Source organism: Neospora caninum, chromosome V (assembly GCF_000208865.1).
Source record: "Neospora caninum Liverpool complete genome, chromosome V".
Lineage (NCBI taxonomy): Eukaryota > Apicomplexa > Conoidasida > Eucoccidiorida > Sarcocystidae > Neospora > Neospora caninum.
The window spans coordinates 1-25,539 of NC_018391.1; the positions used below are offsets into that span (position 1 = coordinate 1).

Consider the following 25,539-nt stretch of genomic DNA (forward strand, 5'->3'; position numbering starts at 1 on the left):
AACCCTAAACCCTAAACCCTAAACCCTAACCCTAAACCCTAAACCCTAAACCCTAAACCCTAAACCCTAAACCCTAAAACCCTAAACCCCTAAACCCTAAAACCCTAAACCCTAAACCCTAAACCCTAAACCCTAAACCCTAAACCCTAAACCCTAAACCCTAAACCCTAAACCCTAAACCCTAAACCCTAAACCCTAAACCCTAAACCCTAAACCCTAAACCCTAAACCCTAAACCCTAAACCCTAAACCCTAAACCTAAACCCTAAACCCTAAAACCCTAAACCCTAAACCCTAAACCCTAAACCCTAAACCCTAAACCCTAAACCCTAAACCCTAAACCCTAAACCCTAAACCCTAAACCCTAAACCCTAAACCCTAAACCCTAAACCCTAAACCCTAAACCCTAAACCCTAAACCCTAAACCCTAAACCCTAAACCCTAAACCCTAAACCCTAAACCCTAAACCCTAAACCCTAAACCCTAAACCCTAAACCCTAAACCCTAAACCCTAAACCCTAAACCCTAAACCCTAAACCCTAAACCCTAAACCCTAAACCCTAAACCCTAAACCCTAAACCCTAAACCCTAAACCCTAAACCCTAAACCCTAAACCCTAAACCCTAAACCCTAAACCCTAAACCCTAAACCTAAAACCCAGAAACTAAAACCTCAAACCTCTAAAGCCTAAACCGTGTCAACCCGAAATCCGTAAACCCTTTTTAACAATCATTTTTTATACTTATGAAATTTCTAGCTTTTCTTCTAGTTTTTCTGCTCGTTTTTTGAAATTTTGTCGACTTTTCTCTGATGATTTTGCGAATTTTAAGGAATTTCTCCATTTGTAACTTTTCGTTCTCTTTTCAGTGCTTTTTAAATTTGTTTTTCTGTTTTGAGGAATCTAAAGAGCTGCCTTATATTGACAATGTACATGCAACACAGTCGCCGCTAGGTCGTATTGTTTATGAGATTTCCCTAAATGCCCCAACTCTGCACACCCTAGCGGACAGGGACTCTTCGACGTGGTATGCTGACATGGGACAGAGGCGTTAGATTTCAGTTTCGCTCGCATTCGTCACCATGTACGCAGATTCAAAATGATATTCTTTCTGTTGTAATCGTTGGCATCATATGCCTGCAACACCGCACTGCACACGGATACCCGCTATTTTTTTGACAGTTTATGTAAAGATGTCGACATTGGCGGACCATCCGCAGTTGACGGTGGACATACAAAGTGGGCTACAGGGTGGAGGTAAACTAATTTTTTGTGTTGGTCTGCTACACCAGCAGTTTCCCAACATGAACCAGCGTATCTTGGTTCTGTGGGGAAGTTAAGTGAGCTTATCCCGTGTCGTGAATCTGGGGAAAAACATTCCCGAACTTGGTTGCTAAAAAAGTCATAACCCATGAGGACGCATGAATGAAACGAAGAAGCGAATTCAGCGGACTGTACAGAACCACGGCCATCAAAGTACTTGTTGCAGAGACATATTGGAGTTGAGACCAAAGTGCACCTCAAGCGTTTGGGGAACTCACACTTCTTCTTGTGCGGATGGCTGTTGCATGAGTTGACATGGACCAGCTATGCAACAGACATTTTGTTACATTGCACCTTCATTTTGTGTATCCGGCCACAACGATGGGGTAACAGCAAATGCTTTTTCCCCGAAGTTCACTCTTCTACATTACTTTCTTAATGGTTATCAGACTGCCTGTGTGTAGTGTTTTTGAGGAAATCGCCTCGAAAAAGAGACCGCTTCGCTTGTACCACTTTCGTATCTACACTGATATCGATTATCATTTTCGGTTTTGCTCATTCCAATACCCTGCAGTGCCACTAGGATCTTCAACTTTCTACTCAGGCAGCTCGTGAACCGCGTGTGTAGTTACTGGGTGGATGGGGGGGGGCCGTAGGAACAGATTGACGAGATACAAGCGCAGCAGTTGTTATTCGACTGGCTGTCGTTCGCGCTTCGATCTCTGCTGTCTTCAGTTCAGCCCGATCACACTGGGGAACACTGGGTATTATCTTGTACCGGAGCACGCAGCCAGCACTTTTGCGGCGGCAATAGGCTGGCTCGAAAGTTCCACCGGTCTGATGGCCCGATGCAACCGTATCGAAAGGAAACTAGGCGTCTAGTGAAACAAGGCAATGGAGCCTGTGGGCAAGCAAGGGGCACTAGGAGGAGCGGGGGCGACCAACTGCAAAAAACACTCGACGAACTCTACTATTGATCTGTCTGACTTTTTGCAATATGTTAGAGACTCATTGACAGCGTTGGTCCGGTGTTATAGTATGCCGTGTGTACGCAACATGCCGACGAGTGCCCTCTATTAACACCGAACTACACTTTTAGGAGAACAAGCGCAAGTACCTCAACACCCGATGCAACTATGTGAAGTAATGTGCTAACCCCCCAGCCACGGTCAGGAGCGAATTTTGTTCGACCGAAGCTGTGGCGAATATCCATATCGGTACCGTTTTTTGTTGCAAGTACTCGTGTCAGTTGTACCGCTCTTACGCTCATATTCGACTAAAACACTGTCGCCCCTGACGCTAATTTCCTTCACTATCCAGCGACCAGAAATTGGATCACGTTAATACTACCTCGTACATGACACGAGCGAGCCATGGTTCCTCCCCTCCTCCATCTTCCTATCAGCTTCTCCCTCCTCTTCCGTAGGTTGCAGAAGGTGCATCCGCATATATGCCGAACAAAGCACTTTAACAACAATTCAGGAGGCTGGTCTGAGGGAAGCACAAAACGGGTAGGAAGATAACAGCAGCCACGTTGTCCTGGAAGTTGATGTCACTTCCGATAACTGTGTCAGTCACGTGACTTTTCAAGGCGGAACTTCCGCTACGCTGTGCCTCTTCGTTTCCGCACCCTTCCTCCTCTGGTCGGCCTCCCACTGACGTGTTTCTCCCATGTCCGCGGTCGGCAGGTGGGCGACGAAGACGAGCTGCAACACGCCAGAGGGAGAAAGCGACTCTCCCGCTTAGCAAAAAACAAACTCTTTTTATCTTGGACATTTTCTTCAAGGCTGGACACAGGTGGACAGACTCGGTATGATCCAGGTTAAACAGTGTTGTGGCCAATGTCTCGGCCTAGTACGAGTGTCACATCAGCATTATCCTCCGCGGCTTCATCTTTCTGTTTCACCCTCGCCCTCTGCTTCCTCATGACGTTTTTCAGACATCGACCCTGAAACATCTATACCATCTTTTCCTTTGAACTGTGGTTCAGGCACCTGACGACACAACAATCACGGCAAACAAGCATGCCGCCAGAAGGGAAGTTGTGTTGAAGAAAGAAGACTCTGTTGCTCATGGAATACTCCTAACTATCTATGGGAGGGTAAGATTGTCTTGAACCACGTGGGGAAGAAGAGGTGGAGATGCTGTTTTCGCTCCTCTTTTATGGAAAACGAGGAAATAACCAGAAACAAGTACCTCCCAGTTGAGGAAGCTTTGCTTCCGTATTTGCATTGACAACCTCCACGCAATGGCAGCAAAGCTTCACCAGCTACAGAAATGATAACACCTCAGCCAGAACCCACAGTACATCGGCCTCACATAGATACCTGATATCTGGTTCAATTTCATATGTGCTGATAGTACCAGGACATTCTCGGAAGTGCACCAACAACGAGAAAGACGAGTTCACGAGAACCGGTTATTCACCGCAATCCTATCGTGGGTGAATCTGAGTTGACCGTGGGATACTCTGCATCCACAGCACCGACAGACCAACGCTGGCAGATGCAACTCGTAGTGGTTGCGTCGTCATATCCTGTGCTGTCACTCCCCATCGCCTTGTGGTATGACATGCTCGGGAAGGGAAACGTGCTCTACTAGTTACAATCCAGATTCCGCAGGTGCCGACTCTTCGACGTAACCTGAGTTGTTGGGGCATGCATTTTTTGTTCATGCACAGGCCACTCACAGCCTTCGCCTGAGCACGTCACACCAAGACACACAGTACACAAATGCTTCACTCGATAAACCCTTGCCGGAATTATCAGATGACAAAGCAAGGTGTCGGTTTCCGTCGAAACGTGAAACAGCTGGCAACGTAAAGACAGCTGTCTTTGCTCGGTTCCCGTGCAGCATCGGGCTACTGAGATGTTCACTCATTCCCCACAGAAATGGATTGGTCGACCCTACAAGCCTCGTATTTCCGTTGTGAGCAAGAGTCGTGACATGACCGAGGAGTGTACGAGATTACTCGACTTGGTTCTAGTGCACCTCCACTCGTGCCGATATTCATCCTTTTGTAATTCAGATCAGAACTGCTGTTGGGTCCTTTTCACTTTCTGTACGTCCTTTCCTTTAGGTTTTCGGAGTGCACCTTGTTTACCACCCACCTTGCTCCGTTACGTACCGCTGGGCTGACCCTTGCCTTCCCCCCGACAGCACTAGGTGTCTTCTGTCAGTGCCAATTCTGTATCCGACTACCGTCTACTATAATTCCTGGAGGCAGCACCTTCGAGCCCCGAAATTGTGAGGACCCTTCTCCCACTGTAAGTCTTCGTTCTTTAAAGGGCGTGATTGAAAAGTTCCAACTTCTGAGGGCCGTGTGTGCTTTTGAAAAGAGCGCCACTCTGCCTGCTGCGTGCTGCTTTCACATTGAAACGTTGTGCCAGCTTGAAATTTTTATCCCCTGGCACCCTTCTTGAGATTGATAAAAACATGTGTTGGCGACTTCTGTGGATGTTGTCACATATGATTGTACACCACCGTGCCGTTGAAAGAAACGCACACAGGGCAACAGCCATTTTCCCATGGCTTGCTGGTTGTAGCTCAACCACAAGCTTCACATAGCCTCTATGGAGTCGCTGGGCGAGTACAAACAACGAACGAACTCAGGCTTCTCCGGTCATGAGTGACTACACTTGATTCGGTGTGAGCCACCCGGGATGCAGAACAGTGAACGCTCATGTGCCCATTTGCAGATGCACCCACGAATAGAACGTGAAGTCATCTGCTGCGGCACACGGTACCAACAGGTAGTGGAATTATTTCATTTTGTGCCTTCAGACCCCTTTCGCGTATTACTTGCGGTGTGTGGCTCCGATCGCGTGGACCACCTCTCCACGCCCCTAATTCCTGAATCATGAACCCCAAACCCCGCTCGCCCCAAAATACTCTTATTGCTCGAGGCCCAAAGGAATCCCTTGACCAGCTGTTACCCATGTGCCAACGCGTTGCCATAAACCATGCTGCCCGGGTGGGGATACTTGCAGAATTGTGAACGATACGCTTTTGGTGTGCAGTTAGACGACTTTGCTGGCTGTGTCGGACCTGGAGCAGCTGCTCTTGATCGGTAATTCCTCGGACACAGCCCGTGGTAGCGCCCAGTTATACATTCAGACATCTGTTTGACAACAAGCGACGCCTGCGCCAACATGCATAAAAGGAGCCATGATGTAATGTACTGGTCCTAGAGAGTGATCTGATGTGCTGAACAGCGCTCATTTTGTTGCATGTACGCGCATAGGTTCCCTCTTTTGCTGTTTCCAGCTCGACACATATGCACCTGCTTCCTGATGGACCTTTGCGAAATTTTCGTTTACCAGGAGATGTGGGACTTCACGGCTACCACGCGTCACTAAAGACTCCCTGCTGTCGCGTAGATTTCGGCCCTGCTTACGAATACGGAAACATGTAGCAGATAGAAAAATGATGGACGCAATTAAATATGACGGGATGAATACCATCACTACCCACGAGATCACAACATGAACGTTATTACAAGTGTGGAATTCGAATCCTTTCAGGCGGATTGGTCTGACTCCTCTTCCCTGTGTTGGCGCAGACGTTTTTGCGAGAAGCTTCGCGCGTGCGCCCATTTCTCTGCATAATCAAAGTCTTTCGTCGCTGTCAACCATGTCTAGCGCAGGTCCGTCATGACGGGGGGGACACACGCAAGAGATGATTCCCCCTTACGGTGGGTCCCAGTTGTTGGCAGCGTGCTTGCCCCAGCTTGCCCCCGGTGCTACGTAAACCGCGCTTCCTTGTTTTATGGCGCCCCGCGATTTGTAAAAGGACTATGCAGATACCTTAGACTGATGAGTTTTGCTTGAATTGCACATCACATTATACTCATGCACATGGTTGACGGTAGGCTCGGATAGATTTGCTGTGTGTGTCGGGGTCACTCTCACTCTAAGGCACCCGAGGGAGGGCAACCAGCAGATCCCGCTGTGCTATTTAACTTTCTACTGTCCCATAAATCGTAGAGCGAGTCACTCCACTGACCAGGTGCATTGGATCGTTATGTACTGGTATAATCCTGTCTCATACACGGCAACACGCCAACACGCATGCGAATACGGTGTCGTCGGTCTTGTTTCTTCCCCGACTTCGGTCGCCATCCTCCGGCAAACAGCTTTATCTAGCGACGTCCGAGCCCGCACCTCGACACTGAAAATCCCTTCTAAACCACTTTCCAGTCCTCCAAAAATCTACTGGTTTAAAAAACAAGAGACACGTTCATGCAAGGTTCTATTTTCATGCTTCGGTGTCGCGCATGGTGCTTTTTTCCGCAAACCGTTTTTCGCATGTGCTCGACAGCCACTCGCCATAGCCTTTTTCGCAAAGCATGCATTTTTTTCTTGCTGTTCTTGGAGAGAAGCGGTTCCCGGCAGGTGAAGCCGCCATTTGCCCGTTTCTTTGTATTCATATCCAACCTGCCGTTTTTTTTCGTTGTCGTGTGTAACCTTTGTGACTTGAAGGCATCGGTGTTTCTCCATTTACGTGGACACATTCGTGCCGGTGTTCGAACCCGGGGTATGCAGCAAAACTTCCTGAGTTCCACTGCCACGACCTTGCACAAGGAGTCTAACGCTTTTTTCGGGAATACATCCTTCGAAGTCGCCTTTGCGCATTGCCCCGTCACCCGCAGTGTTCCATTTTTGCGCAGCACGTTATTTTCTGTTTTGTGCTTTCGAGTACTGTCTTCATTGTGGTCCCTACTCCCTGCACTGTGCTTTGCCTGCAAAGACAAGGAAGTCCTACCAGGTCACTTTACCGTGGCAGCGCCCCGCATGCGACAGTGATTTCTTTATCTCTAAGCGTTTCAATAGGACTGGTTGTAGACAACGGAATTGGTGTGGGCAGACTTGATCTTTTGGGGCCGCTACCAATGATTGGGGAGAGAACAAACATCTGTGCAGCAACTGCCTCGCCGTTTCCTTCGTTCATCGGTTCGGCCTCTTCCCTATGTGCCCCCATAACTTTTAGTGGCAGTGCAATATCACAGGTTTCTGTGGGAACATCATGCGAGTTCCCTTCCCGTAGATGATTTACGAGGTGCGGAGAGAGCTTCACTAAGGGGCTGGAAACGAAGAGGTACCTCGCGAGTTCTACCTCTGCTGGGGCGGATCGTCTCCACTAAAATGGTCGTTAACACTGTGGGCAACATTTGACGGGGCGTGTTACGGTGAAAACGCTGACCTCGTCTTTTCCACTGCTTTTCAGGATCCTGGCAGCACAGCGGTCATCCGCGGTGAAGGACAGTTCCTCGTGGACTTGCTCGTAGATACTGCCTTTTCTCGACATGGACGAAGAGCCACGGGGATTCAGCACTTCTCCACCTGGGTCTGGTGGTGCTCCAAACAGCTCCAATCCACAAGCGGGAAGCAGTGGCGGGGCGTTAGGCAGTATGTCAAAGAGTGGATGCACATTCATCTACTATGTCATCACCACTGATGGCGACGATCTCCGGTGCCCGAACGCCTTCAGAATTCCGAAAAAACCAACTCACATCACTCTCAGTGATGTGCGGAGACATTTCCCGCTTCCGGGCACGTATCATTTTCGGTGAGGCTGAATGGCTGAATAAACATTCCTTCGAACGCTGCTGTGGTTGCCGTGAGCTATTTGTGCACGGGTGACCTTGATCGGCGGTCCCGCCCATGGCGTGGGGGCACGGTGTTGCTTCGTGCTCTTCATCTGAGGAAGCCGGAAAGAAAAGGTTGACTATGTATAGTCGCCGTAAGTAGCACTGGTGATGCACTGAGAGGACACTGCACTGTTCAACTGCGTAGGTGGTAGGAAGCGGCAGTTTGCGACTCGTGCATTGATTCGGTCCCTGAACGCCATCAACACGTGGAATTATCTTGCAGATGTGGAATCGTTTTTTACTTTGAATCTGGGCATGTGAGCCAAGCCGAGGGTACAAAACACCCGTTATACGCCGCAGAAAAAGTGATATGCGGCTCTGCTGGTACGGGGGATGCGTTTTGGTAGTAAATGACCCATGATCTTGAGCGTGGCGTGTCATGGCGCGGCTAACAGGTTCCGGGTGAAGGTTAAGGAGCATCCGTGGCCACCTGCAGACTTGGCTTCAGCTCAGCAGCCCTTCGTGTGGCTGGACGTCCTGGACGACGATCAGCCGCTGCCATTGTGCGACCACCGCATCTACGTCAAGGTGAGAAATACCAAGACTAGACGTTCCGCAGGAATGGTCCTGCAGGGTTGCGCTGCCACTCACCAGCTGGGCAGTGGCGCCGGCTGCAGCTGTGACCGGCAAGAGGGTCTTGAGCGCGCGCCGTCGTCGTCGCGTACGGTTCCCGTGTCCTCGCACCACTGCGTTTGCTAGATGTCAAAAAGTAATCGTACCCGTGTTTGCAGGGGAGAGTGCGATGATCTGATAGGAACAAAAATGGAACATTTCCGGTTAGATGGTACGGGGCGGGGATTCCCACACGTGGATAGCAGCCGCGCCGTTTCACGAGTGTCGTTTTCTTGTCTATCGCTATGGGCCGACCTCAGTGACACTTTCAAGTGGGTCCGCTGTAAAAAACAGTTTTAGCGGTAATGTTTCAGAGCAGGAGTTCCGTGTTTCCACGTTGAATGGGACCACTTTGTTTATCACAGACGGATTGCTTCTTCCCCGGTCGTAATGGAAATCTAATGAAAGAGCCTATTTTTCATTGCTTGTTCTTTTAGGCCACAAGACTGAGCTGGCATTCCGGAGACTTGCAAAGCATCGGCAGTCCCTTGCACGACTCCCGGACAATCGACAGTAACAGAGACAAAGTAGCTTCTAGGCAGATCCAGGTAGACCCCGCAGAACCGCGGGCACCGGAAGGTGGCATCTTCCGTGGCAGCTCTCCTGTTTCTCCCGAGACTCTGCCTGCGAGTGCGTCGGCGTATAACAGCTCCGGGTCAGGTTTTGCAGCTGGGACAGGAAGACATGTGCAGTCTGCTGATCCTGGAAGTGGCCGAGTCGCGGACATGTTGCTTTTCGATGAGCCCCTGCCGTCCGGAAACCGAAGCAGTCACAACGGTAAGTATTCGAGATGACCCAGACACTTGGTGGAAGCTACTATTTGCTGGTTCACAATTCTTGCTGCATGGAGCATGCCGGGGAGTGTATATCTCATGAGCCGTTCAGAGAACAGCTTGTCAGCAGAGGCGGAAATATCCTGCTTACTCAGCGGAACCGGAGGTAACTGAAAATCTTGTCGCTAATGGCGGCGCGGTCGTGCAAAAAGACACTTGAGAGAAACTGCAGCCCGACGTCTCATATCTCGCCCGACTTAGTTGTTCTAGCCCGTTCAGTTGCGGCCGCTACATTGTTTCGCTGATTTTCCGTTGTTTTTTTTTCACAGTTTCGTCGAAGACAGTTAACAACAATATTGACCTCATTTTTTGAGCACTGACCGCAGGAGGTGGGGTTCTTGGTCCCCTCTTTTGGGAAAAGAGAGCAAAAGCAATTACATGTCTTCAGCTCAGAAGCCCTTTCGTGCAGGCTTGAACCTGACTGCTCTATGGTTTGTAACCTTTCGTATATGCTTTTTCTTATTTCTCGGCCGTGCTGGTCCCTCCTACTTTCTGCAACTGTATTACCGCATTCACGTGCAATCTCCTGCCATCACGCGAACGGGGGACGACATTCCAGTTCACCACAGGCAGACAATATAGGTCTCCGCGTGCCCAAGCCCCGTTGTCGCGTAAACCTATTCCAGTCGTGACTGCGTGCACCGGCACCGTTGGAGCGTTTAGGGTGACGGTCTTGGTGTTGGTAAGTGCTGGTACAGTTACTCCGAAGAGTTGAGACTAATGCAAGAGAGATCCGCATGCGAAGTGACCACTTGAGAAGTCTTTCCAAGCCTGGCTGATTACTTCGGCTCGAATCACAGAAGTATGAATTGTGAGGACAGCAATGAAATGCACCGCGTGATAGGATCTCAGGAGGTTTGGGCCTCCATCAGGGCGCAGTATGACCGTTGTCGTGGCAGCCAAGTGGCAACGAAAAAAGTAATGCGCAGGTTATACGCGAACATTGGAGAGGTGTGTCGAATCAGATGTCTAGTGTTGTTGCTTGATGTGAAAGACGCTAATATTCTGATCGCTGCAGAGCGAATGGAAGCTTCCCCGGCAACACGGATTTCACTTGCGGTTAAAATAGAGCCTGCGAACGCCCCGACTGGGTGCAACCTCAGGCGAACCCAATACGCTTGAACTGCAGCATAGCGCGCTGGGCAGGGTTTCTATGTTTCGTGGGAGGGCAGTTTGGCCCATTCAATAAAGCGGCGGGGTAGAGATACACACCCCCAGCAGGACACGTCACCCCAATTGCTGGCGAATCCGGAAGTGCTGTGGGCGGGTTCTCCTATACTCAACGGTTCTCGGAAGCGTAGACACGTGTCAGGGGTTTCTGTAGAACGATACAATATGGAAAAGCAGAGCGAATGTCAGTGATGACGGTGGCAAAGCTTCGCCAGCACAGCTATCTACTTGCTCTGAGGAACATGACACCCCTTTGGCGATCGATTCGTGCCCCTCCGATGCTTCCACAGCGGGGTGCTTCTCAGTGTAGGGCCAGGCTGTCTACCGCTCCGTCGGGGTCTACAAAACACCGGCCAGAAAAGTGGATAACACCAGCGCAGTCGACGGGAATAGACTCCCGCTGAGGCTCGGATGAAACCGTCGAGTGGCTGCGAGGTCACCTGTGGACAGATACTGTCCGCACGTACAAATCAGGTTTTGTACATACATTCATGCAGTTGAACATAACCTTGCGCCACTGAACAGAGTCGGTCGAGGGTTAAATTCGCTTTTCACCGGTGATGTATAGCGACACTGCTTTGAGGCTCGAAGCACACGCTGGAATCGACTGGCCGGACGCTGTACTATTTCCTGTACATTTGCCTAGAGCCGCTCCAGAAGCATTCGTTCGCTGTTCGTTCCAAACAATTGTAAGTGACACTGCTAAGCTACCAGCAACGAAGGAGCGTGCTCCAATTGGCGATGCTCACATATACTTTGGAGAAAACGCCCTTGTCGCAGGGTCCAGGTCTGCTGCGCGCGGGACGGGACCGTCTCTCGCAAAGATTCACACTTGCTGCAGGAGACGGGTGGAGAGGGCCGCATGGGGCTGTGGCCGTCCGCGGGATTTGAAGCGGGAGAAAAGGGAGGGACGTGCGCGTTTCACATTTGACCGCCTCATGTGAGTTGTGAATTTTGAACGCATTCACGGCGTATCAGCACTTGTCTCGTAGTACTCACTGCGGCAAGTTGGCGTGTTTCATTTCTCGGGTTGCCGCGTTTTTTGGCTTCCTCTGTGTGCTGGTTTCCCTGCCACGCTCGCGTGAGGGGTCATTAGCGCCGCATGCCAGTGCCCCACGACTGTTCGCTTGCTTGCGCCGCATCGCTCTTGGTGGATCAAGTTCTGTAGAATCATTTCGTGATTCTATTCGTATTAAATCATGGTTCTGCTGGGTGTATGCGCAATGGGGGTCGGTACTAGGAGCCTGCGTTCACTTCCTGGTGAGCTTGCGCTCGCTGGCCTGAGAGCGCGGGCAGACGCTCTGTTCCGTAGCGTTACCGCCTCCAACTTGTCGGCGAGAAAGTATCATTCAGTGGCCTCTCGCGCATCTCGACATTTTCGTCGTCCTTCCAGGGTACCCGTGGCAGCAAAGGCCCACTACGTCTCGGTCCCTGCTCTATGTCAAATTTCAGCGGCCAGTTCTGGAAGGCGCGGCGCAGATGATAAACGCACCGGCAGCAACTCACGAGCACACAACTCGTATGGCTCAAGGCAAGAGGGAAACGACAAAAGGTACTTTTCCTTTGCGGCGGCAGGCCTTGGATCTGTTCTGCTATATGGTGTGCCTGTTGACGGCGAGCGACGCCGCGCAACTCCCTCATTGGAGAAAACGGAAAAAGTTCACTCGCCAGCGTCAACGAACACCCCCTCTTCTTCCCTCCCGCTTTCTTCCGGTTTGTCGTTCTCCTCTGGGTCACAGTTTTTGCTTTTCTCTAGGGGGTTTAACCAGTTAGCTCTGTGCCAAACTGCCGCGCCCCTGCCGAAAGACGAGAAAGAACAAATGCAGCAAGGCTCACGACCAGCTGATGACCATGAGGAGTCCTCGCACCATGACAGTCCTTTGTGGCGTTCTGAGGAAAACCGCCCTTTTGACCGCAAGCTAGGAGACGCATTGTTGTTCTGCGGAAACAGTAACGAGCCTCTTGCCCGTGCCGTCGCAGATCGGCTATCAACGAAACTAGGGAAGGCCGTCGTCAAACGCTTCGCAGATGGAGAGGTTAACATTCAGTTTGCGGACTCTCTGAGAGGCAAGGATGTGTACATCATTCAACCTACCAGCACGCCCGTGAACGAGCATCTCGTGGAGCTGCTTCTGATGATATCTACTTGCCGGCGAGCGAGTGCGAAAAAGATTACTGCGGTCATTCCTTATTATGGTTACGCTAGGCAAGACAGGAAGTTGTCTAGCCGCGTACCCATTTCTGCGGTAGGTAACTGAAGACATGAGGGAGGACTCTCAGGACTTCGTTCGCCGCATAGGCATGCAAGCGACTGCGGAAAAAGAACGCACGACACCGCGAAGGATCGTGTCGGAGTTTCACACCCGCGCGTCCCGAGTGCGGTTTTTGCTTGCGGAACGATTCGTTGGTGCGGATGATTTCGCGGGTGGTTAGTTCAGGGTATGTGGGTACGTGCTTCCAAACTTCACTTTTGCCATGTGGCACACCGTAGATATTTTGTAATTCCCCCGCGATCGGTTTTGACGGGACGCACCACAACTTTTTTCGACGGAAGATCCAAGTCCCTCGCTGCCGTTTCCGTCCTCACGAGAGTCGGCGCTGGCGAGACCAGCTGCTCTAGGTTTTCGGTCATGTTCGACGGGTTGCTCCCGTCTGCGGTTGTTGATCCGTGCCACTCCTTTGCTCGGAGTGGTACGCCCGTGCAGCTGGGACGTTGCTTTATTGAACCACGTCGGGCACATAATGCAGCATCCACACATGGATGCCTCATATCAGAGGGAAACTGGCGAAACATGACGCCGTGAACGTGCCTCTCTTGTGTCTCAGGCAGACGTGGCCCGGATGATTGAGGCGATGGGCGTGGATCGCGTTGTTGCGGTCGATCTGCACTGCGGCCAGATCCAGGGTTTCTTCGGCCCGCGGGTGCCAGTAGACAATCTCGAGGCGCAGATCATTGGCTTGGAGTATTTCCACCACAAAGACCTCCACAAACCTGTGGTCGTGTCTCCTGATGCAGGCGGTGTCTACAGGTAGGGACGCCTATGAACACCTGCCTCTGGGGAGAAGGCAAAAGACCGTGCAGAGACGAGGGGAGGTGAGCGCCGCGGCGGCGAGGGAATTGCCGAGAAGGGGGAAGCCGACAGCGGGGCACGCGCGCACCATGGCCAGAAAGACCGCGTCCTTCTCTCGCGTGCGCACGTGCGCACGTGCGTGCGTGAACGTTGGGAAGGAGACTTGGGGCATAGTGGGCGTTGTTGGACGTACGAGGCATGAAGAGCTAGCCCCGATGCAATGTTGTTTTGCGTGTGTTGCGCATGTTTCAACGCGGTGCCCCCGGAGAGCCCGGAAATTTCAGGAAGGCCTCATTGCTCGCGGGTATACCGACTGCGGTATTGCCATGCTGATCAAGCAGCGCCTTCGGGCAAACGAGATTGAACGGATGGACCTTGTTGGATCCGTCGCCGGCTCCGATGTCATCATCGTCGACGACATGATTGACACCGCTGGGACACTCTGTGAAGCTGCGCGCGAGCTGAGGAAGAAAGGCGCTCGGCGAGTGTTCGCCTTCGCTACACACGGTCTCTTCAGTGGCCCGGCCATTGAGAGAATCGAGGCCAGCCCTCTGGAGGAAGTCGTCGTGACTGATAGCATCAAGGTAAGTCTGGGGCGCGATCCGCAGGAGCTTTCTTCGGCTCCAAATTACATTGTCCTTTTCTTTCCTCCGTACTAATTGCTACGCTGTGAACTCCTTGGTTTCACCACTGGAGACACGCACGAGGCGGTACAGTTCTTGGGAGTGCTTGCTGCTGATGCTGTTAGCGGCAGCAAGGTGGAATTCTCGGTGACATCCCCTTTGCGCGGCATGTTCTTTCCTGTAGGCTCGCGCCGAGGTGGCGAAATGCCCGCGCATCACTTCGCTCTCCATCAGTGTCCTTTTGGCAGATGCGATTCGCCGCATTCACCAGAAAGAGAGTCTTAATGACCTCTTCAACGTCAAGTACTAGAATGCGAATAAGTGTGTGCGAAGTTTGCCACCGCTGACACATGGTGGAATCAACACGAGGGAGATGGCGACGTGCGTGTCTCCCGCCTTGTGACACCATTTTTCGGTTGGCGGTGCCGCCAGTGCACACCGGTAGCGACGTGTTTATATTTTTCTCAGTTCACCATCTTGACGCTGTCGTGCACCACCCGCTTGCTGTCTGTTTCCATTTGTGTGTGTCCATGCGGTGGGAGCTGCGGCCACTTGCACTGTAAACGTGCAGCACACATGGATGCGCGCGTGCCGCTGCATGAACTTTTTCTCGATTCGGCACTCTGTTCATGATTTTGTGTTTACCGAGCACACAGGCTGAAGGGCCGGGGCCGATGCACACAAATTGTTCCATCACGTGGTATGTCAGCATGTGCCGATAAAGGGTGCCTCTTGCCAACCACTCGTCGCTCCGTCGCTTGGAAAGCGGGATGCAGACGAGTGGTTTGCGTTCGAAACTGTAAGAAAGTACTAAGGCGGACGGGGCGGAGAAATAAAGGCTGACTTAACTGGAGCTCGGCCCCCTAGACTCAGCAGTGTGGAATGTGTTCCGTATTGATGCTCTGGCCAGTTGTGACGACCGGTAACGACCTACGCCGGCGAGCTGGCCCATGCCCCACTGCGATACCGCTGGACAACGTGCTCGCGAATTCTCAGGGTTCACTGTGTATTCTCCCATCAATTTTCAGCACACATCGTGGAGGCTGGCGAATTCGATGTGACAAACGCACGCGTCAATTCTCGTCACACAGAATGAAGATGCTGCGTGATTCCCCCATCCGGCGGCAAACCGCCACCCCGCAAACGGGCTTCTTCCTGACGCACTCAGCGGCCGGGCAAGCCTTGGGAAGCATTCCAGTACAGTGTGTCAGTTTCCCGCTTTTCGCCGTTGCTCGAAATCAATCGGCACGCTGTCGCCTTACTGTTTCTGCCACGTCTCGCAAGGACGCACTCCGGGCACCGTGCCCCACGAACTGTGCTAGTACCTGGCCGAGCTTGCCACTCTCCAACAAATGTGATGACCGCAAGGGTCATCAAGGATGTACTGTGTGTGGAGGCAACCACATGCCCCAGTGGCTTGGCTCCGGCGCGCCTCGAGTTGTCGCCATCGCAGAAGACCCAAATTCGGGTGTCATCGCAGAAAAAGCGACTTGTGCGTGCGATTCAGTTGGCGACTCCGCACACCATTTCACAACCTATCGTAACCCGTCGGTAGCCGTTCAGCCCCACGAATTTGAAGCGTGGCCCTTCGCCTCCTATGGCCATCAGAGATCGATCGTAGGCGGTGTCCGCTGCGTGAAGCGCTGTTCGTACGTGCGTCGAGTATAAAGCCGAGGCACTGCCGACAGCCGTTCACGATGAACAACGGCAACGGCCGGCTCCCTCCACGAAGAAAGTATCAAAATCGGACAAGTCTAAAAACAACAGCGGATGCCTTCTCAAGCGAGCCTCACAGAAGGCTGCAGGGACACACTGGCTTCTGGCAACGAGAAAACACATTGCCCGTGGAATCATCTGCGAACTTCTGCACACAGTCGTACGCATTCGCGGCCTCTCTGTAGAATTAGTCAGCCCGACACAGGTCGCCTCGACACAGGGGGCAACTGAACGCGGCACCGCCACCACTTAAAGCCGAACCTATCTGCAGCCAGATAGCCTGGCGACTTGCCTCTTGCACACCACGCAGCTTTCCTTGCCTACCGGCGTCCGCTGCATCTCTTGCGGGAGGCGTCCCGCAAGATGTTGCGAGACAGCCGTCTGCCCCGACCCAACCTTCGCGGCGGTTCGCGTTTTGCCCCGGCGGCCCAGGACTCAGCAGGTCGGGTTCATGCCGCCTGGCGTTATCCTCAGTACGTCTGAAAAGGACCAGCTCGGCCTGTGTTCCACAAATGAGACACAAGTATAGCGCCTTCACGGAAGCGGTTCCTTCTTCGACGTTCTCAATGTTGACCTCTGAATCGATTTCGCCGGATGTCTGCAACCCGTCCACTCCGGGGGAAATGCCTGGCAAACCATGTGCAAACGTTTTCTCTCGCTCTCCAACAACGGATGGTTTTTCTCTCCTCGGCCAGTCTGGAGCTGAAGGCCCTCCGCCAGACGCATTGTCCTCTAAACGTGGCACTTGGAACAAATCCGGGAATTGCAGAGTGATCCTGAAAGCTCCAGAGTAGGCGCCGCGTTGGCCGCGCAGACACTTGGACGAGAGTTGCTGGCTTCCCGAAAGTGGATTGCCTTCGTGACTATCCCGTGAACAGGTTTCCTTCTTCGAGCTCGAACACTTCCAAAAATGGTTCAAAACATCGACGAGCGCACCCCGCAGTTTTCTAGGTAAGTCGAACGCCGCTTTCCGGCGCTCTACCATTCCCACCGTCTCTCCGGCTGCTGCACGACGCGCCGCTGTCTTCGCCGTTGACGACGAACTGGCATGAGACGGGACTATGGTCTTTGCCATGCCCAGGTCCCTCGACGGAGACCCGGCCTGCGGTGATTCGACGAGCGTTGGGGAAATGGAAGGTGTGTATCGGCCACGATGCATGCGAGCGACGTGTTCAGCGCCGCGAGAGGAAAACGGATGGCAAACAGGTGGAGGCTGGCACAAACTGCTAACTGCGGCCAGACGCTGCAGCAGGAACACCCGGTCAACTGCCCGCATGTGCGACTCAGCGACGTGATGAGCAGACCCAGTTGACGCATCGAAGGGGTCTCCTGTGGGCGCATTTGCTTCGCACCGGAGCGTGGCTCTGCCGGACTGTCCACCGCCTGTGGCGGCTACCGTCGAAAGCCAGGCAGAAGCGAGGTCCATGACTCTTTCCCAGTGCCACAGCAGGCCCGCCCACCTCCGCACCTGGCAGTTGTGGACACACTGCTGGTGTTTTTCCGAATAACTCTCTTGGGCTTCACATCCCAACTCACCCACCGCCGTGGTGGCTGCGCCTGAATCAGGGCGCGGAGGCGTCTCGCGATCCCGCCCTCTGGACGCAGACTCCTCGCCCCTTCCTGCTTGGGACGCGGCGCTGGTGTCATGCGCGGAAGCCACAGTGAAGGAACCGGAGCTGTGCAGCTTTAGCCCGTCGACGCCTTGTCGCAGATGGCGAAGCAAACAAGTCAGAGGTGCGAGCCGCTCGGCGCCTGTCGAGCTTGGCGCCGCCAGAGCGGCAAGACCAGCTCTCTGAACAATTGTGAGGAGGCGACGCTGGAAACTGAAGGTGTCCGCCATGGAGTCGGCTGCTAAAAGCAGCGCACCCAGGAGCACTCGTCCTCTCATGTCAACCTCGGGAGGTGGGAGGGAACACTTTGAATTTTCCTCTGATGCCTCCTGAGACAGGCTGGAGCGTACCGCGCAGGCGTCGTCGCACCGGGCGAATGAACAGTCATCCACGCCATGCACCGCGGCCGCGGCAGTCTCCCGCTGTGCTGAGTTTGGCTGCCGCTCCACGAGGTCGTCCACAGACCCGGTGGCCTCATCCAAGCATGCGGCGGAAGCAAGGCCATCCGAGCTGCACTGAGAGAGGGCCTGTAAAAATGCCGTTCTCAGGAGATCTGCAGCTACAGATGGAACGTCCTCGGGTTTCACGCTGGCACCCCAAGACACCGAACCGTCCTCCAGCATGCGAAGCCCCGTGGTGCGTTGACACAACCAGCGCTGCATTAGGTCGCGGCCGTCCCACCCCCCTCCTGGTCCATCGCACTGATGGCTGAATCGCGGAGAGATATCTGCCCGCCCAGTTGCCTCTGCTCCAAGTTTGCCGGTCCACTCCGTGGCCCAGTTCCCGAACGCCCATTCGCCACCCTCTGAAGCGAGGCCGTTCGAACTGCGATACACACACCGCCCAAGCGATTCCTCGTCCCCGCTGAACCCGTCGACGCTTTCACGGTCATGAAGCAAGTCAGTCGACAACTCTTCTTCGAGCTCGGCGTCCTCCCACGTCAAACGTGAGGCCACTCCAGAGCTCTGCTGTCCTTGTCGGCGTTTCGGAGCTGCCGCTGGCCGCGGGTCGGACGCCAAGGACGACATCGCGGACCATGCAGGCTGCGTCGGACCGTGAAGGAAAAACGCGAGTTCCCAGAGAGAAACGGAATCGACAAACTCTAGCGAAGCCCGCGGAAGGGACGGAGGGAGAGCTGCCCCACGCGACCCAGAGGGGAAGGAACTCTGCGTATCGGCTCCGTCGAAAGCCACCTGGGTCCCCCCAAAACAACAAGGGGCGCCGTCCCCGTTGCCACCATCACTGCATGCTTCTGGAGAAGGCGGCGCGTTTCTCTGCTCGCTGCCCGGGACCGTGTGGCGAGCCTCGCAGGGGCCAGGGACAGTCTTCACTGCAATCTCTGGAAGGACCGAACTCTTCAGCGGGAACTGCAACAGCAACGCAAATAGAGCCGCGCGCGCTTGCTGGCAATGCCGCTGCCACGCCGTCAAAAGGAGCTCGGTGGCTGAAACAGCCATGGGTGCAACTGCGACGTGTACGTACACCTGCTGGTGTAGCGTGAGAGAGAACAGCACGGCCCCTGACGAGGAGACGGTGAGTCCTGAACACACACGACGCGACAGAAACAGAGAGCTCGACTTTAGAGGTCTCATCAGCGCAGCCGTCAAGCATTCATCCCGGTTGACAATACGGCGCCCGCCATCGGGCGGAGAGCTGAAGCAATCCTCCGAAAGACGCACACAGAGGATCCGCCGTCTCCTTGGCGCACCGAAGAAGTGCAGAGTCCGTACCGGGCTAGGCGCCACCTGAGTGTAAGTGTGAGAGCAGCGCTCCTTCCCGTGTCCGTCCGACTACCACAGCAACACACAGCGAAACAAATCTAGCGGGCCAAGAATCGAGACATCAGCGGCGGAGACTGAAGAGCACAAGTCCCACTTTCCACGTTAGACTCTGTGTAAAGCAGAATCGGATGTCATCTCCTACCCAGTACAGTGCTTCGTCCACAGGACGCGCCTCCACTCCTGTGCAGTCGCTGATCTTGTCCCTGCATGCTGCGCGGTCTGAGCTTGCCGAGCTGCTGCATCACTTGGAGTTGGTGGGCAGACCGGCCGCGCATCTCGCTCAAGAGAACACCTAGATTCTTCCCGTCGTCGAAAACGGTCGGTTCCCCTCCACCATACGGGCCACCGTTCCTCTCGCGCGCGCCAGCCTCTTCTCGTAGGCTTCCCCTTTCGTTTCTGGAGCCGCGTAACTCGCGCCTCACGTGGGTCTCCTCGTCGCTAGTGCCCGGTGGGGAGTCAGCATCAACACGGAACCCTGCTTCCCGGGCTGCTGCTGCATACACGGCTGCGATGCTCGGAGTCTGTTCGGCTGACCCAGCCGCCCCCACCCTCGACTCAAGCCCACAAGGTCGAGATCCACATCGATCTTCATCACCAAGCGTGTGCGTCTCGGCTAACTTGTGTCGGGGACGCCGCGCTCCACAGGCCAGCGGGTGCAACAGAGAGCCCTCACCAGCTGTTTCGGCGACAGAGCCTGTAGACTGTGTGAGTCGAACGAGCGTCCAGCACAAGTCCACAGCGGGTGCGTGGCCTCGGTGAGAACCTGGAGGCGAAGTGTGCGGGCCACGGGAAAGCGATCCTAGAACAAAAGTGACGGTGACACCGGAAGAATCAACTGCTAACAGAGAGGCCTGTGGAAGCCACGCGTTTCTTTCGACGGGTGAGAAATTCGGCGCAGTCCTACACTGCAGCGCCGGCAGAAACGGCGAGACCGCGTCCCACTGCAGACAACACACATTGAAGCAGGAAGGACAGACACCGGGGTTTCGCAGCGACCAGTGCCTGTTCCACAGAAGACCGGCGAACGACATAATAGGCTGGACAAAGTGTGGATCGAGGCTTTCGAAGGCGGCCACAAGCTACGGACGCGAGCCCGGTTCATTGCAAATGCCGGTGTTGAACGGCTCTGATAGGGAAATAGCTCTTCAGCTCCGAGTCCCTGCCTATACGGGGGCGACCTCTACTACGCTCCAACCCCCTCATGAGCGCATGCGCACATGATACATTAGAAAAGGGATGGGACCAGGAAAGGAAAGCTTGCTACAGCGGCTGACAGCGACGAGCCGCGAGAATCTCACCACATTGGCAGGGACGTGGTTGAGAGGCACAAGAGACACGAAAGAAGTGACGACAGGGACGCCTCCGCGGTCGCTGGGCTTGGCTGGGAGTCCACGCCTAGACACCTCCCCCGCTCTCTGCACTGGTAGAAACGTTCCATTTGCTTCCCGGGCTGGTGGGATGGAAAATCCGTCCGGTCGGCCAGAGGGAGAGTGCGCATCCAGACACGGTTTCCCAGCGTTTGTCTGATCCTCAAAGCGTCCAGCTCTCAGGTGTGTCGACCTCTTTGGCCATCCGTTCTGCGGAGCCCCCATCCACCTGTGGCCGTCAAAAACGACAGCCCTCACAAGTTCGCCGCATGCGCACACCGCCCACAGCCACGGCGCCGCCCCGAGGGTGACTTCTCTGGCATGCGTCCCGTCCCCAACCACGGCTCGACGGGGCATGCGCCTGCCCTGTTCATTATCCGCCGCCTTTCCAAACGCGGCCCCGCGGGAAGGCGTCGGGTGCGACGCCCTGGCGAGTTGCGAACCCGCGAACCGTGAAGTTCCGCGACCGAAAAACGGTAGGAAGGGCTGAACGTGCAGATGGACGGCAGGCACGCCGAGACTCGAAAGCAACAGCTGAGGAGGCGCAGCAGTGCAGCGAACGATCTGTATGACTGCATCGTCCCGAGGCACGGAGCCCGCCAGACGCGACTCTCTCGAACGCACAACCAGCCCACACGGAAAAGCTAGGAGAGACCCATTACACGTTGTGGCGAGAACCTGAAAATGGAAGACGGTCTCGACGCTCTCCACAGTTTCTTCCTCCGGGGTGGAGCGGTTTCGGTGAAGCAGCGATGTCGACTCCGCGGTCAAGGGCGTGAGTGCAATGTCACTAATTGCCTGTCTCCAGTTCGGCTCCCACGAGAGTGGCGAGTCTTTGGAATTCTTGGAACTCCCCGGCATGAGCAGCACTTGGACCAGCAGGGCGAACGGCTCACGAGCGTCCGTCTCCTCGTTCCGTCCTCTTCTCGTTCCCTCCTGTTGAGGCGCACTGGTCACCGCAGCAGAAAGCAGGCGCTGTGCCTCGGCGTGCTGCGCGGCGCTGGCGAGCTGCCGCCACGTGCGCGGCTGTGGGGATTCCGATCCTGCCAAATTGCGCTGGGTCGGGTGGTGCGACTCCGCGAAGCCCTTCGTTCGGGCTGCAGCCTTCGATTCCTTGTGCGCGGATGTCTTCCGTCCCTTTACACTCTCACGGCCGTTTTTCCTCGCGGATCGGCCTCGGTCTTCTTCGTCCGAATCCTCCTGTCCGACGTCGCTGCCGTCGTCAAGAGATTCTTCTTCCAAGTCGTCTTCGTCACTACTCGACTCCGGAGAACTCTCTGCGTGATACAGATCGTCGTCGCTGCTCATTTTCCGCTTTCGTTTTCTTGCAGGTCCGCGCACCTGACTCCTCTCCTCTGCCTTGCTTCGTCCCTTCCGCGTCGGCCTCTTCACACCTTCGCTCCCTTTACGTCTAGCGGCACTCCTCGGTCCACCGAGGGCGTCCTCGCGGGCCTCATCGGAGTTCCCACTGTCGCTGGAGGCGTCGTCGCTGTCTACAACTCGAAACGTCGCGCGACTGCGGCAAGCCCTGACGGGCCGTTTGGCCTTCGCATCAGGCGGAGCAGATGCAGTCGCTTTGCTCGAGGCTCTGCGTATCTGGTCTGCGTTCTCTGCGTCTGCTTTCTCTCTCTCATCGACTGGTTCTAGGGAAGCGCCCCTCTTCCCTCGCCGGTCTTTTTTCTCCCTGGGGTCTCGACGCGACCCTCCGCCTTCCGTGAGCGAAGCGACACCCGCTCTCTCCTTGCCTCCTTGTACGCCAACTGCTGGGCTCGTGCCGCCGCCCTCCTGCCCTTCTTGTCCGTCCTCGCCCTCTTCATCTGTTTGCTCCGCGGCAGCACGCCAGGGGCCTCCCGTTCCCGAGGTACGCCCGCCGCTGCCTCTCTGGGACACTTTTCGTCTCTTTCCCGCCTTCATGTTCGCCGCTGGCGTCGGACAGTCTTCGCTCATTGCCGCACTTGCGCGTGCTTCGTGCCCTGTCTGCGCCAATGAACAACCACCGTCTCTGCGAAGTGTCCTTTGAACACAGCCCACTGCGTCCGCGGTCGCCTGCTGCCTCTCCATACCCTCTTGTGGGCCTTCTGGCCGATTCCACACCCCTCGTGTAGGGTGCGCGCTGTCGAGGCTGTCTTCATTTGCTCGCCTCTGCAGGTCTGCCTCGCGATCCGCGCAGAACTCAAGCGCGGTTCGTCGGTTGGACAGCCAGAAAACGGAAATCGCATGCGGCCCCGCCACGGCGCAGATACAGCCACGAACAGTTTCCGCTTCCACCTGCAAGTCGCCTTTTGGCTGTGAGCTTCCTGCCGCGTCTCGCTCAACGCCAGCGTCGCCGGCAAAAGCGCTCGAGCCGGATCGCTCCGGTTCGGATCGAGCCGAGCGGTGAGGACTCCCGTTTTCCCGCTCAGATGCTCTGCAGCACCTCGCTCGCACCGCGTCGTCTGCCTGAGACCCGGAAGCCTCTGCATGCGGCGCGGATTCCGACCGCGCAGACTCCGAGCGCTTCTGCTCGAGGGAACTGTCTGCCAAGCTCAGTCTAGCACATCGACTCTTCCGGCCGAGCCGGAGAAGCACAGGCAAAGCCGCGCTGGAGGAAAATGCGACAAGCGGCTCTTTCCAAGCGAGAATGCGAACAAGGTTGGCACAGGCACCCAAGACGAAAACTCCCCCTTCTCCGAAGACGGGCATGCGGGGAGAGGGAGCAGAACCGCCTTCGTGCTGCGGCGTTGCGCCACAGGCAGGTTCACCGCGTGCTCCACCGTCAGCGCGAGAAGGCACGCGCCCCGGTTCATGTCTGCGCACACGCTCATCGGCGGTGGCGTGCCCACCTGCCGCAGCGGCTTCGCCGCAAAGGTCGACTGCGCCACATCCCACGGGATTCTCCTCGCCTGCATCCCCAGTGCTGGCTTCCGCCTCCGCGCAAACAGTCCACCAGTAGCAGAGTGGCTGCGAGCGGCTTGCATTTTTCACGTTCAGTATTGATCCCTCCGCAGACGGTTCAGGCTGTCCTCGCCCTCCCCCGCTCTGCGCCGCGCGCGTCGGCTCGGCCGCGCGACGCAGTGATGCGTTCCAAATTTCAGAGAGGTCAGAAAGCAAAGCGAGAGAGCGTGGGATGGGGCTCCGCCCTTCGGGCACGCCCCACAGCGCGATGCTTCCGTCGCGAGTGGCAGTACAGAGGAGGCACGCGCTCAGGTCCAGATGCGGCTGCTCAGGACGCGGATTGTAGCGCGAAAGAAGAGGTGGACTCCAGCAGTAAGATCGAAACCTGCAGCCCATAGGCGACACAGGATTCGACGGGTAGTCCCAAGTCTGACAGAGCGCTGGCAAGACGGGACCACGCCCCCAGACACAGGCGCACAACAGCTAGGACGGAGTCGAAAGCAGATTCAGAGGCCACGGCCGACAGTGCCGCCGAGCAACTGAGACAGGACTATTTATAAGCTTTTTCTGGGGAGTATATACTCCCAGTTGGACCGGCGAGAAGGGAAGTGTGCTTCAAAGAAAAGGGATGTTTAGCCGGGAAGTTAGCAGCCGGCTCAGAGTGTCTGCCGAGCAAGATGTTCCTAGCCGGCCAGCCGCAACGAGCAACCACTTTCTGTGCCGCAGCAACGTGAATAAAGGGCCAAAAGCCAGGCTGTGCCTTCCACTCGACCCTGGATTGGGAGCAAGGACCTGCCGCCCCCGTTGCCGCGCCTCTACACGAGTTGCTCTCCTTACCTGCGGTTCCCTGGATCTTCAGAGGCTCCTCTTAGCATACGAAAAACCTCAGCCGTCGCGCCTCGGTGCCCTCGCGAACGGGACGTCGATACAACGCCTGCAGAAGAAGAGGCGTCCGTTTCGGGGGCTGCTGCCCGAGCCTTGCCGTGGCAACAAGAAGACGAGGGAGAAGTGGAGCACGCGACATTGGGGGGGTTAGACGGTGGAGGCGGGTGATGGAGCGGACGGAGAACTGAAACCACCGCCGATCCGTGGCCGGAGAAAGGCAAACGCCGAGCCGGATCCGTGACGGCTACTGCGTCCAGAATGCAGAGGCTCGTTCCGCCCGTCGAGCACGCCAGGTACCGACCATCGGGAGACGGTCGGAGACAGCCTGAGGATGGGCGAAGGGCTGAAGACCGCAGAAGGGTAGAAGAGAAAGAACCACGAAGGCGCAAAATTGGAGCAAAAACACAGGGCTTTGCGCCGAGGGGAAGATGACCGAAACCAATACCACGTAGTTCCAGTGAAGCTCAGAAGCACCGGCACGCGCCTGCGGTGAGCCGGATGTCCAGCATTCCGGACGAGCGTGGATGAAACGTCCAGCACGCATTTTCCTGTTTTGCGCTTGCGGTCATTGGCACACACTTGTGTGCTGCGGAACCACTCTCAGACCCCCGGCAGACACACGGATTGGTTTCATTCTGGAGAGTCGAATGGCGCTGTTACGTAGGAGTCGACTCTCTCGATATCTCACGGCTGCTGGCACTTTGAGATTATCTCGTTTCCCGAGGTGTCTGACTGATGCAAAGCAAGCGTGACCACCGGGATCCTCCACCAGCACGAGTCCGAGCGTGCGCCAGGCACAAAGCTTTGGCTTCCTTACCTCCTCCACGCTCGACTGCCTGACGCCATACTGTCACGAAGCTTCCATGGGCTCCAGCAGAGGGGATGGATCCCTCACAATCGCCTTCGAAAGGCTTCTCGACGCTCGACGATGGCGATTTCTTCTGTCCCATCACGGCGGGTGGGGTCATTGCATCGGAGACTCCCTAGACACCGTAGGCTGCCACCAGGAACGGCAGACAGTCAGACTACGACGAGAGTCACAAACAGTTGCTGCAGCTTCCTCATGTCTAGTCTGCAGACAAACTCTC

The 25,539-nt window shown here is 55.3% G+C and overlaps 3 protein-coding genes across 3 annotated transcripts; 2 read left to right on the forward strand and 1 right to left on the reverse strand.

Moving 5' to 3' along the window:
• Positions 1–7,564: 7,564 nt before the first annotated feature.
• On the forward strand, positions 7,565–9,667 carry NCLIV_012220 (conserved hypothetical protein; the record flags this gene model as incomplete). The annotated part of the gene is made up of 4 exons (XM_003881408.1): positions 7,565–7,827; positions 8,305–8,437; positions 8,959–9,298; positions 9,624–9,667. 4 exons carry the CDS (start codon positions 7,565–7,567, stop codon positions 9,665–9,667), a joined length of 780 nt encoding a protein of 259 aa, XP_003881457.1.
• A 2,080-nt stretch (positions 9,668–11,747) lies between these two features.
• NCLIV_012230 (Ribose-phosphate pyrophosphokinase,related) lies at positions 11,748–14,528 on the forward strand (the record flags this gene model as incomplete). Its single annotated transcript, XM_003881409.1, has 4 exons — positions 11,748–12,770; positions 13,351–13,553; positions 13,864–14,179; positions 14,403–14,528. 4 exons carry the CDS (start codon positions 11,748–11,750, stop codon positions 14,526–14,528), a joined length of 1,668 nt encoding a protein of 555 aa, XP_003881458.1.
• A 1,593-nt stretch (positions 14,529–16,121) lies between these two features.
• On the reverse strand, positions 16,122–25,419 carry NCLIV_012240 (conserved hypothetical protein; the record flags this gene model as incomplete). Its single annotated transcript, XM_003881410.1, has 5 exons — positions 16,122–19,084; positions 19,468–20,266; positions 20,624–23,951; positions 24,404–24,794; positions 25,269–25,419. 5 exons carry the CDS (start codon positions 25,417–25,419, stop codon positions 16,122–16,124), a joined length of 7,632 nt encoding a protein of 2,543 aa, XP_003881459.1.
• Between the last annotated feature and the right edge of the window lie 120 nt (positions 25,420–25,539).